Genomic DNA, 11,444 nt, shown 5'->3' on the forward strand with positions numbered 1-11,444 from the left:
GCAGGAAAGAGGAGATGGTGAGTATTGATAATGTTTGGATTGTGGATTCAGGTTTTCACAAGTGGATATTGTTCTTACAGGTTTTTGGACAAAGCGGAGAAGCACCAAAAGGACATTAAGGGTCCACAGGTGAGTTACTGATGGTGGTTCCAGGATGGAGTGACCAGCGAAGAGGATATAAAGCATACAAAGTCAACGTAATGTAAACAAGTTACATTTATTCACTTCAGGTGCGTGGAATCCGTTGACATGATTTAAACCCATTATATCTGTTTTTGAGTGAATGTAACGACCAAAAAGATACAGTATGTGCTGAAAATTTAAGAAGATTGTCAGCTCGGGGATAATGCATCTACCACACCCTGCCTATTTTCATGGCTTCTACCTGGTGAGGAGTTTGATTGTTTTGTTTTTGTTTGTTTGTTTTATTTATTTTTTTTATTTTTTTGTCCACTTATCAACTTTCCCCACTTTTTAAGCCCACATTTTATAATGTGCTGCTGTAAAATGCTGGCTCATTGGAGTGAAATTGAGTGTGGTTTTAACTTGTTGTTTTTTTTCCATCAATATTAGTCAGTTTGAATAGTTAAGGGCCAATCACACTATAAATGTTTATTTTATGTTTATTACATTAACATTGTTTGGAGATTATATATACATTTTTGRTTTATAAGATGTAAATAAAAATAAAGGGAAACAAAAAAGGAAGAAAGCTTTTATTTTGAAAAGACAAGAAAGGAAACGGAACCCTGTTATCCACCAATCGCCTGCCGTTTGCTAAAATATGAAAATGGCGGCTCTGTGTAGTGACTTCGGAGACTTGGTTCAAATAAAAAAACAGCTTATATCTGTTATATCGCTGTGCAAAGAAAGAGGACTTTTACACAGCGCCAAGTGGTAAAACCAAGAACAATTAACGTGTCAAATAACTGCGTGTCTTTTTACTTTTCTACCTTAAATAATCTGTTAGCYTTCTGTGTTAGCTTTGTTAGCACTGCTATCATGTTTGTTATTTACTTCAATAAATGCACGGTATTGTTGCAGACAAGTCTTTTACCTTCACTGTCAGTTTAGTCTCAGTCAAAACCACAAAAAACAAATATTTACGTAAAAATAGTGGCGATATTCAGGCACAGTCTTCATGACTACATACTATTGGTCTCATTTCTTGTCAATTTTTGTTCCTAAGAGTATTGATTTCTATAAATGAGATCTGTTAAACGCGTTAGACCAAGCAGGATACATTCAGACATCAGTTCTGTGCTGTTGACTTTTCAGGGCTTCTGAATTGGCGTTTGCTTTGGAGCCTCTTTCCAAGGATGATTTACCTCCAGCTGCTCCTTTCACTGAGGTTTGTGCACTGGCCAAGCTCCTTGGGATTTATATTTATTTTTATAGTGTTTTAAAATGTCATTGAGTTATAGTGGAGCCTTTTAGGAAACAATATTGACATTTTTACTGTGTGATGATGTTGATACTGCTCGGTATCAAGATGAGTTTGGGAACTGTCAGGCTCATTTCTGAGCAATTTAAACAGCATGTTGTGATTTTTAATGGTGAGTGGTCCGTACTTCATACAGTGCCTTTTTAACCTCCAGGATCAGCAACACYCTTTGTTTCTTATTCATTCGTTCATGTGTACATAAGTTTGATTTTACTTGCACAGTGTTGGCTGTCAAATAGTKGATAAACCCATTACAACTTCTTATTATTACATATATTTTTCTCCCTATGCAATGATTTTTCAACTGTTGAAGATTACAATTTTTTCTCCTGCTTCATGTATAGGAAGATGCACAGGACCTGGATGCACTCACACTGGCCAAATCATATTTTGACCTGAAAGAGTACGATCGCGCTGCTTACTTTCTGAAAGGTTGCTGCAGTCAGAAGGCTTATTTCCTCTATATGTATTCACGTTATCTGGTATGCTTCCTTCGACACCGAGCTGTCCCCAATCCTTGAATCATCTAAGACATTTTGTGACAAGACTAGTTTCTGTGTGCCTAAAGCYTTTTGAAATGTTTGTTCATTTTTCAGTCAGGAGAGAAAAAGAAAGATGACGAGACAGTGGACAGCTTGGGTGAGGACTTATTTTTTTCCAATGAATTAAAGAACAAAAGAGCTTTTTTTTTTCTTTATTCACCCCTAAACGTTTTGTATGTTTCTGTGCTTTTAGGTCCGCTGGAAAAAGGTCAAGTGCGCAATGAAGCTTTACGAGAACTAAGAGTTGAGCTCAGTAAGAAGCACTCTGCAGGAGAGTTGGACAGCTTCACGCTCTATCTGTAAGAGCTTCTTATGCCAAAGTGTAGACTCTTCTTTGACGTTATGCAGGGGAATAAGGTGTTATTTCCCATTTGTGTGTGGAAACACAGGTATGGGGTGGTTCTACGAAAGCTCGATCTGCTGAAGGAGGCGGTGAAGGTTTTTGTCGAGGCGATTCATGCACTTCCTCTTCACTGGGGCGCATGGCTGGAGCTCAGTAACCTTGTCACAAATGTTGAAATGGTAAAGAATTGTTTGGAATAGTTCTTTGCATTGTACAGCAAAAACAATTAACATATTAATATGTTTTTTTTTCTACCCGGTCTCTTTTCAGCTGAAGTCTCTTTCGCTGCCAGACTGCTGGATTAAAGACTTCTTCGTGGCCCACATGTACACAGAGCTGCAGATGATCAAAGAGGCGTTGGAAAAATATCAGAACCTCATCGAGGCCGGCTTTTCCAAGAGCACATACATCATCTCACAGATCGCTGTGGCCTACCACAACTTCAGAGGTAGATTTTTCTCCTTTTATTTTAAAATCACACTTCAAAATATTTAAAAAATCTAAAGTGAGCAGAATAAACTGAACAGCGAACTGTCTCCACATATTAAAGATATCGATCAAGCTCTGGCGCTGTTCAACGAGCTGCGCGAGCAGGATCCGTATCGCATCGACAACATGGACACGTTTTCTAACCTGCTTTATGTCCGGGTGAGTTCACCCTCTTTATCTTGGATGTGTCACTTTGTGTGACCAGTTTCAGGGTTAAGTCTGGGCTTTGTGCTTTTACAGAGTATGAAACCAGAACTGAGCTTCCTGGCCCACAACCTGGTGGAGATTGACAAGTACCGAGTGGAGACGTGCTGTGTTATTGGTAACAGTTCAGTTTATTAATCCAAACAAATAACCATTTTTTACTGTATTTTGCAAAATAAATAAGTAAAAACTTTGTCTCTTTTTTTTAAATGTATTTTATTTAAAGGTAATTACTACAGCTTACGCTCTCAACATGAGAAAGCAGCTCTGTACTTCCAGCGGGCCCTGAAACTGAACCCTCGATGTCTCGGAGCCTGGACCCTCATGGGCCACGAGTACATGGAAATGAAGAACACGTCAGCTGCCATTCAGGCCTACAGGTTAGACTGTATACCTTACTGTTACATGTATCTTTTCACGGGCTGTGAAGACTTAAACCAGGGCTATTCAACTGGCGGCCCGCGGGCCACATCCGGCCCGCCAATTGGTTCATTCATCTCTTAAGTCCAAACCCCTTGTTTTCTACTTTAATTACTCTAAGTTCTTTTAGTTAAACATAGACATGTGTGGTATCTACAGAAACGTCAGGATCTTGGCTACAAGCTGGTAAAAACTATTTCTATAAACACTCAAGAGAGTTAAAACTACAAGCAGTTGAAGATAAAATGATGGAAGTGAAAATAAAATTGGTTTAAAAATTTGGCAAGTCAGAGATGTCATAATATTATGTGTCAAATAGGAGGCATAATGTGTTCTTTTTGTTTTTGATAATGTGTAATTATCACTACTTTTACAGGGTTCTGTATGTTGTATTCATGATTAAATGCAGCAAAATAAACTAATTCAAAGGTAGCAGATCTTTGTAATACTTAGTTTATTTACATAATGACTTTAATTGCTGGATGTTTGGCCCCTCAGCTGTTGACCGGCAGTAACTGTGGCCCCCGGAGAAATTTAGTTGAATAGCCCTTACTTAAACCAACTGTCCTGAAATGTTGCTTCACTATTTGTTTTGTTCTTTTCCATCAGGCATGCCATTGAAGTGAACAAGCGGGACTACCGGGCTTGGTACGGCCTGGGTCAGACATACGAGATCCTCAAGATGCCCTTTTACTGTTTATACTATTATAGAAAGGCTCACCAGCTAAGGTAGCAATTTGAATATATTTTTAGCTGATGTTTTACACTYTTTTAGTTTAAAATGACACGGAATTGAAACACAACATGCATTAAGTTGTTGTATCTGTTTAGACCCAGTGATTCACGCATGCTGGTTGCACTCGGCGAAAGCTACGAAAAATTATCACAGCAAGTGGAAGCCAAGAAGGTATATCCCTCACACACTTCTGATTCCTTTGAGTTTTACTTTAAGATTTAAATTTGTGCCATATCATCTGCTTTTCAGTGCTACTGGAGGGCGTATTCTGTGGGCGATGTAGAAAAAATGGCTCTACTCAAGCTGGCAAAGTATTAAACATTCTTGCTTAAAAAAATACAATTAATCATTTAATGTAACCTTTGGATAAAATGTAAAATCTTGTTCCTCCACAGGCTCCATGAACAGCTGAATGAGTCGGACGATGCGGCCCAGTGTTACATGCTTTATATTCAGGACATTTTCTCTTGTGGGGTAAGCTTTCTACTTATATTAGAAACCTCACTTGCTTTAGACAAGTTGTAAAACTGGTTTGGTGTGGATGGAAGTCATGTTTTGTTTTTGAACTGAAATYCCGTCAGGAACAACTGGAGCACGCCGAGGTGAGCACAGCCCTGCGCTACCTGGGTCAGTACTACTTCAAGAACAAGCTCTACGACGAGGCGTCCGTTTGTGCCCAGCGCTGCTGCGACTACAACGACGTAAGTGTCCCCGAGTCGTCTTGGCTCCCTGCTGCGAGCCGACATTCACTGTTACTGGTCGCTCCGCAGGCTCGCGAGGAGGGCAAGGCTCTGCTGAGGCAGATCTCACAYGTCAGAGATCAGATCGAGACGCCATCTGCTGATCTGTTTGCACCGCTTTCAAACAACAACACACCAGTCAGGAGGGTGTCCCCGCTGAACCTGATCTCCTTCACGCCATGACACCGTGGGGCCTACAAGTGGACAGTTTGTGGATTTCAATAGAAAATAATTCTGGAAAAGATTTTGTGAATGTTTGTAATGTTGCAAATTTTTGTTTATATAAACATTCTGTAGTAAAATGCTGGAAATAGTCAAAATTTCTTTTAAAGACTGCACACATTTGTTCTGAAAATGTTTTAATACAGTTAAGTTATATAAAGAGTTGAACAAACAAAAGTAATAAAAGGTGACAGACTCAATAAAAAGAACATTTAAAAATGACAAATCAAATACCATCACTTTTCAGATGTTAAACATAATTCTGTTTAGAAAGTGGCGAAGGAAGAACAAACATTCATTAAACAACAAACGCACAAAAAAGCAGCAACTGAAACACATTAGTTGTGATGAAATATTTAGTAATCTAGTGAAGGAAGCAAACATAAATTTGTACAGCCAAGGTGTGTGAAAGCAACACAAATAAAATGTTTAATACACACACTCATGCACTACCCTGACCTCAAAGRCCTTTAGATCAGAGGTTCTCAAATTGGGGTCCTAGGACCCCCAAGGGTCCGCAAGATGTAACTTGGGGGGCCTCAAAAAATTAAAGCAAACTGTTAATTTTGCTTTTCATTAAAAAAACTGCATAAATGCATGAGGAGGACAAGGCACCAGTAAAACAGACATACACCACCAAACAAACAATTATTCCCATGGCATTTAGGGTTTAAAATGACAGTAAATCAATTTTAAATCAGTATGAGGATTATGAGGGGGGTCCCTGGAATATGTTTCTTTGTAAGGGGTCCTCAGACCCAATAAGTTTGAGAAACCTTGCTTTTGATACTGATCAGTTTTTAAAGCACTTCTTTTTTAACTGTTTTTGGCTTGACAGTAAGTAGAACGCACAGAAAAATGTAAATATAAGATACAAAATATATATTTTAAAATGCCATAAATTGATCTAGCTTTTAGGTTTTGCGTTTAAAACCTTTGGGGTCCTGAAGAGCTCAGTACCTCCCCCTGAGGGTGCGTGGGGTGAGGACAGGGCTGGGAGGAGGCGATGGCTGACGAGACCGCAAGATCCGTGAGTACGGGGTAACGTTGCCTTCAGCAGGCRGGGCGTTGTATCTACGTGAGGGGAACAGAGACTGGAGAAAGGGGCGTTTCTGCGGATGCCGGTTTTCGGTTTCGCTCGGGGTGGTGGCCACACAGCCCCTCTTTTTGCAGGAGCCGGGTGTGGTGGGGACGGCAAAGCTCGAGGGGGGCAGCTGGGCACATCCGGTCAGTGTCTGGGCCTCCGCTTTCCGCCGCAGTTCTGCTTTGACCAGCATCAGGTTGTTTTGGAGCTCCATCAGGATCTGGTTCTGAGAAGAAGTCAGTTGATCAGGTTAGACAGGATCACAGAGGGAGTGGGGGGGGTGAAGGACGAGATTGGAGGTTGAGCGGAAAAGCATGGGGGGAAAAATGCAACATGCTTTCATTAGTTCAGTAATCACCTGATAAAGGTGTTAGAAACCTAAATTTAGCTTTAAAGCTGCTGGCTGTGCATCAGGAATATTAGAAAAAGAGAAAAAAAGAGAGAAAAAGAGCATTAAAATGAAAAACAGCACATTAAAACAGTTTATCACAAAAGTTTGTATCAAAACCTTATTTTTTTCTTTTACAACTACATCTTATTTAGCCTTTTAAACAAATGTTAGTTAACCTTGAAAACACCATTAAGGACGATTCCAACCTAATATGATAATAATGATAATACATGAAGTCCTGATGCATCTCAGTAATCCAGGTAGAAAAAAAAATCAAAAAGAAAAAATAAGTAGGTCCTCTGGATGGGTTCTTCTTTAGTGAAACGTTTCGTCTCTCCTCCAAGACAACATTTAATCATTCATAATCAGTTTAACCTTTCATTTAGTTTAATTTGTGATTTGTTATATGTTGAATTTGTGTTGTTTTTAAATGTATAAACTTTAAACTTAAAAAAAAAAAAAACATTTCCTCTCTTGGAGGAGAGACAAAACGTTTCACTAAAGAACCCATCCAGAGGACCTACTTATTTTTTTCTTTTTGATAATGAACACATTTATTGATTATTTACCCATAAAGGCTAATTACTACAAAACCAAAATACTGATTGTTTATTCATGTTTAATAACTCATGAATTAACTATTCTAAATACTGTGTACATGCATATAAATGCACTTTTACACCAAGTGTTTAACATGTATTAATGTTTAGAAAACATTTGAATTAAACTCTTCTAAACCTGCAGTGCATCTGTAATAAGCCAGTTAAGTCTTTTTGAGCCCCACAAGTATTTATGCTTTCTTACATATTTGTTGATGTAGAAAAAACCCTGAAGAGCCACAAGTTRCTTTTCACATCTGAAAATCAGACTGAAATCATGTCAGTTCAAACATCCTCTAACCCAGCAGCGCTAAACTTGGCCAGCCAGCAGCTACCATGGATGCTAGTTTGTAATCTGACTATGATTTTGGGATGATTTTCACTGGTGAAAATGAACCTGTGGCCCTTCAGGGTTTTTTGTTTTTATGAGGGTTTTGGAAGTTATTAAACATTATGGATAAAGCATTAATGAAAGGTMGTCATTTATAGCTTATAAAGTATAAATCATCCTTGATTAGTGATGTTTTCAAGGTTAACTAACCATTTATTAATAATTAAGTAAGGCTAAATAAGGTGCAGTTATAAAGTGTTACCAAATACTCTAAACTCTTGCATATTGAGGTAAAAAGAACAGTTTGGTTGTACCTGTTTAACTACAGTCTCATCAGCGGCTGCTAATGTGTGCCGCAGCCTCTCCCCTCCTGTGTTGCGACAACAAGCTCGCTCCCCAGACTGCAGGTCAGTTCCCAGCCTCTGCAGATCCAGGCGCAGCTTTTGCAGGTTCTGTTAGCGAGGGTTAAAAAAAAAGTTATACTTTTTAGCACTTCTTTAATTARGTAACAAGGGAGCGGTTACTGACCCGCTGACCCTCCTGCAGCTTGCGGTCGGCGGCGTTGGTGAGAAGGCCGGCTGAACCCGGAACCTCCAGCTCCATCTTCAGCCTCGTCAGTTCTGCACAGACAAACGGTGCTAAATTATAAAACAGCTACCAATATCTCAACAGTAGCACACGTCTAGATGGGGGGTTCCCGTCAGAACGTACCCTGGGTCTTAGTAAGAAGCTCCGCGCGGCACTGGTCGAGCTCAACGCGGAGTTTGTTAAATCCAGTCTGGGAGATGCGCTGAGAACGCCGGGGGCCCTCAGAGTTCTCCTGAGGCACCGAGAAGGGAACGGCTTCTTCCTTACTACTTTTCTTTTCAAGTAAAGCAGACAACGCTTCGATCTCCTCATCACGCTCCTACGATAACAGAAAAGATATTCTGTAGACTTGGAAGATAAACATTCAGATATAAAGAATTTATATTTTGCAAAACTTTGTTCATCACCAGGTCTGACCTGTAGCTCCTGCCTGTAGTATTTCTTCAGGTGCGTCTCCAGAATTGTTATTTTGGTCTCATACTTCTCCTCTGTTATAGCAATCTGTGTCTCCAAGGTCTCACTTTGGACAGAACAACAACTCAGCATCTACACTCATCTCATTCTGGTAGACTCGTTTTAATGCTCCACAAAAAATATGCATGCATTAATAGAACTGATTTATATTTAATGCTAATACGTCTGTGTATTCTATTAAAACCAAGAAGCACACATACTTGAAATCCTTTTGCATTCGATTCACAACTTCCATAACCTCAGACATCATCTCTTCTCTCACATTAGCTTCAAGAACTTCTTTCTCAATCTGCTGGCGTCGCACGACTCTCTTCAGGATATCGATGGTCTCCAGCAAATTCTTAAAATGTACAGACGGCAGTTAGAACGCACACAAAAATACTGAAAACACATCTTCAATTTAATATCTGCACAATTCTCCAGATCAAAGCTTTAATGGCAACATTTTGTGACAACTAAATAGATTTTTGAAGCAGGAACAGTAATTATGTCTTACAAAGAAGACGGAGGGTCATACCTGAGTGTTCAACAGGGAGATATCTCCATCTTCGACGTCACTTTCCTCTTCTTCCTCCTCCATCACTGRGCTTTCGTTACAGTTGGCGGTCGGCTCGCGGAGCAGAGACAAGATGTAGGCAACTCTGGTCTTTGTGGACGGGCCGTGGACAAGCTGAAACACCGTTCACATCGCGTTTTAGTTTCAGGACTAAACCACTCAAAAAAGGTTATTCAACTTTAAAAAGTAAGAGCTTTTATTTCTGACCTGAGTGGCAATGGCAGAGAATTTGAGAGCCTGCAGGGTCTCGTCATAAACGGAGGCGCACGGATTGATGTTGACCACCATGCAGGAGGTTCCACGCCCGCAGAAGAAACCCTGCAGGACGCGGGTCAGTTTGCTGTCCCTGAAGGGCACCACCTGAGGGCCCCGCGACCTGTGGARGCAACGAACAAGTTGCTCAAGTTTGCATGAAACGGGGAGGTCTTCAAACAAGATTCACAAATGCATGAACGGTTTTTCAAACGCACTGAATGCTACACCTAGAAATTGTTAAATCAACTGCAACACGGGCGCTCCGATCATCGTGCTGGTGCACGTGACCTTTGAGGCTTTTGTGCTCCAGGTTCACACGGATGGATGTTTGAGATAAACGCACTAAATCGGATCAAATCTCTGCAGCGTACTTGCTGTTCTGGTTGTGCCTCAGGGCAGTGATGCATCGGCCCAATGTCAGGAGGGAGGTGTTGATGTTGTTGGCCTCCTTCATCCTCTCGCCGTTACGRTGCTGTTTACAGCGCTCAGAGCCAGCCAAATCACACACCGTCAGTCTGCAGGGTGGAGAAAGTTTAGAAACACTAAAACATCAAGGACACYTTCTCAGATATCATCCAACATTTAAGCCCCAACCTTCTTTGAAAGAACGCATTTCACTAGCCGACATGGACGCCCGAGTMTTCAACAAAACTGACCTTAATCAGATAATCTGTTGATCATTATGCCAGGAAATACAGCAAAGAAGTGAACTCACTCGCTGATGRGCATGGCCTGGCTTGAACTGGCCTCTGGATGGACATGCAGGACACGGATGGAGAAGATACTATGGCTGAATTGGAAATCAGTTTTGTGATCAGAGTTTTAAAAAAAAAGTGCAAGTCAAACTAAAAACATAAAAAAATGTTTGTGTCCAACCTTCTGCTGGAGTTTTGGTTAAGGTGAGTGCTGGCAAAGCTCTGGTTACGACTTCCAGCTTTCAGAATCCTCCAGGCCTCCTCAGCACTGCGGACTTGGATCCAAGTGAGATCTAATGTGGCGTAAAGGAAGTAGTTGCATTTTCTTTAATGACAATTAAATTCAAACTGGATGCAAGTCAACTCCAAATGCCTCCTAATGAAGTGTAACGGCACAAAACTCCCAGAGTTGAATTATAATATAGTTTTAATCAGTTCTCCAGAATCACCTTTGACGTAAGAATTGCCCTGCTTGTCGTCACTCAGGCGCAGAGTAGCTCTCTTTCGGGGCTGCAGGGAGGGCGAGGCGTCCAGCAGGTCGTACAGAAACTCATTGTAGATCTCGTAGAAAGACACCCAGATGGAAAATTGCACKCCGTCCTCCAGGTCGTCCCCTCCACTGTGAGACAGGCTGTCCGGCTCCAGCCACACACAGTCAGAGTCTGCAGACAGACGAGGACTGTCAGCGGGGTTCTAACCATCCAGAAACTAACTGATAATCTATAAATGATCATTAGTACTAAATTCAGATTTTCTACAAATCAAGTAGTGTGTTGTGTTTAACTTGTATCATAAGTTCCACAAATATGTTACTTTTTAAATCYTTTGTTTTGTCTCACCTTCAAGCTGAGTTGCAAAGTTAGTTGTAGAAGAAAGTCCTCCGACGCCACTGTCCCAGACTGATGTGGCCCCAACTCGACGAGAACTCAGATTCTTATCCTGCGACAGACAAAAGCCACGCACGAGTCAAAATCCACAGATTCATTGAACTAATGGATTAATGAAATCTGCCAGAACACTAGTGAAAATAAGTCAGGACTTTACAATACAAAAAATGTCCACCTAACCAAGTTTTAAAATCTTGTATCCAGCCAAAAAGTCTTTTTGATCTTGTTTTGAGACTGATTTACTAAACAAGAACTGATTGTGTGAGAATAATATTCTTGTTTTCAGAATGTGTAAGATTATTTGTCTTGTTAGTCTGAAAAATTGACTCAAAATTAAGTTAAAATTTTCTGCCAATGGAGTAAGAAAATTTTACATGGTAAGAGTCTTGAAATAAGAAAAAAACCGAGACAAATCAAGTATTTCAAGAATCTTACCAAGTAAAA

At 40.4% G+C, this 11,444-nt stretch overlaps 2 protein-coding genes across 2 annotated transcripts in view; one reads left to right on the forward strand and one right to left on the reverse strand.

Moving 5' to 3' along the window:
- Positions 1-790: 790 nt before the first annotated feature.
- Positions 791-5,238, forward strand: cdc23 (CDC23 (cell division cycle 23, yeast, homolog)). Its single transcript, XM_014028844.1, has 16 exons — positions 791-897; positions 1,279-1,351; positions 1,789-1,926; positions 2,041-2,083; positions 2,180-2,285; positions 2,376-2,508; positions 2,600-2,777; positions 2,880-2,977; positions 3,059-3,140; positions 3,249-3,402; positions 4,052-4,171; positions 4,274-4,349; positions 4,428-4,489; positions 4,574-4,652; positions 4,760-4,879; positions 4,949-5,238. Exons 1-16 carry the CDS (start codon positions 791-793, stop codon positions 5,099-5,101), a joined length of 1,722 nt encoding a protein of 573 aa, XP_013884298.1. The 3' UTR covers positions 5,102-5,238.
- A 22-nt stretch (positions 5,239-5,260) lies between these two features.
- The window catches only part of kif20a (kinesin family member 20A), a 12,596-nt gene continuing 6,412 nt past the window's right edge, over positions 5,261-11,444 (reverse strand). The window contains exons 7-19 of the mRNA XM_014028843.1: positions 10,953-11,052; positions 10,563-10,775; positions 10,295-10,406; positions 10,134-10,208; positions 9,790-9,933; positions 9,371-9,539; positions 9,125-9,277; positions 8,808-8,947; positions 8,551-8,653; positions 8,257-8,452; positions 8,074-8,165; positions 7,860-7,997; positions 5,261-6,450 (exon numbers count right to left, since the gene is read on the reverse strand). Coding sequence (XP_013884297.1) covers positions 6,094-6,450; positions 7,860-7,997; positions 8,074-8,165; positions 8,257-8,452; positions 8,551-8,653; positions 8,808-8,947; positions 9,125-9,277; positions 9,371-9,539; positions 9,790-9,933; positions 10,134-10,208; positions 10,295-10,406; positions 10,563-10,775; positions 10,953-11,052 — 1,992 coding nt within the window. The 3' untranslated portion in view covers positions 5,261-6,093. The remainder of the gene's footprint in view (positions 6,451-7,859; positions 7,998-8,073; positions 8,166-8,256; positions 8,453-8,550; positions 8,654-8,807; positions 8,948-9,124; positions 9,278-9,370; positions 9,540-9,789; positions 9,934-10,133; positions 10,209-10,294; positions 10,407-10,562; positions 10,776-10,952; positions 11,053-11,444) is intronic.

The sequence above is a fragment of the Austrofundulus limnaeus genome, unplaced genomic scaffold (assembly GCF_001266775.1).
Source record: "Austrofundulus limnaeus strain Quisiro unplaced genomic scaffold, Austrofundulus_limnaeus-1.0 Scaffold820, whole genome shotgun sequence".
NCBI lineage: Eukaryota > Metazoa > Chordata > Actinopteri > Cyprinodontiformes > Rivulidae > Austrofundulus > Austrofundulus limnaeus.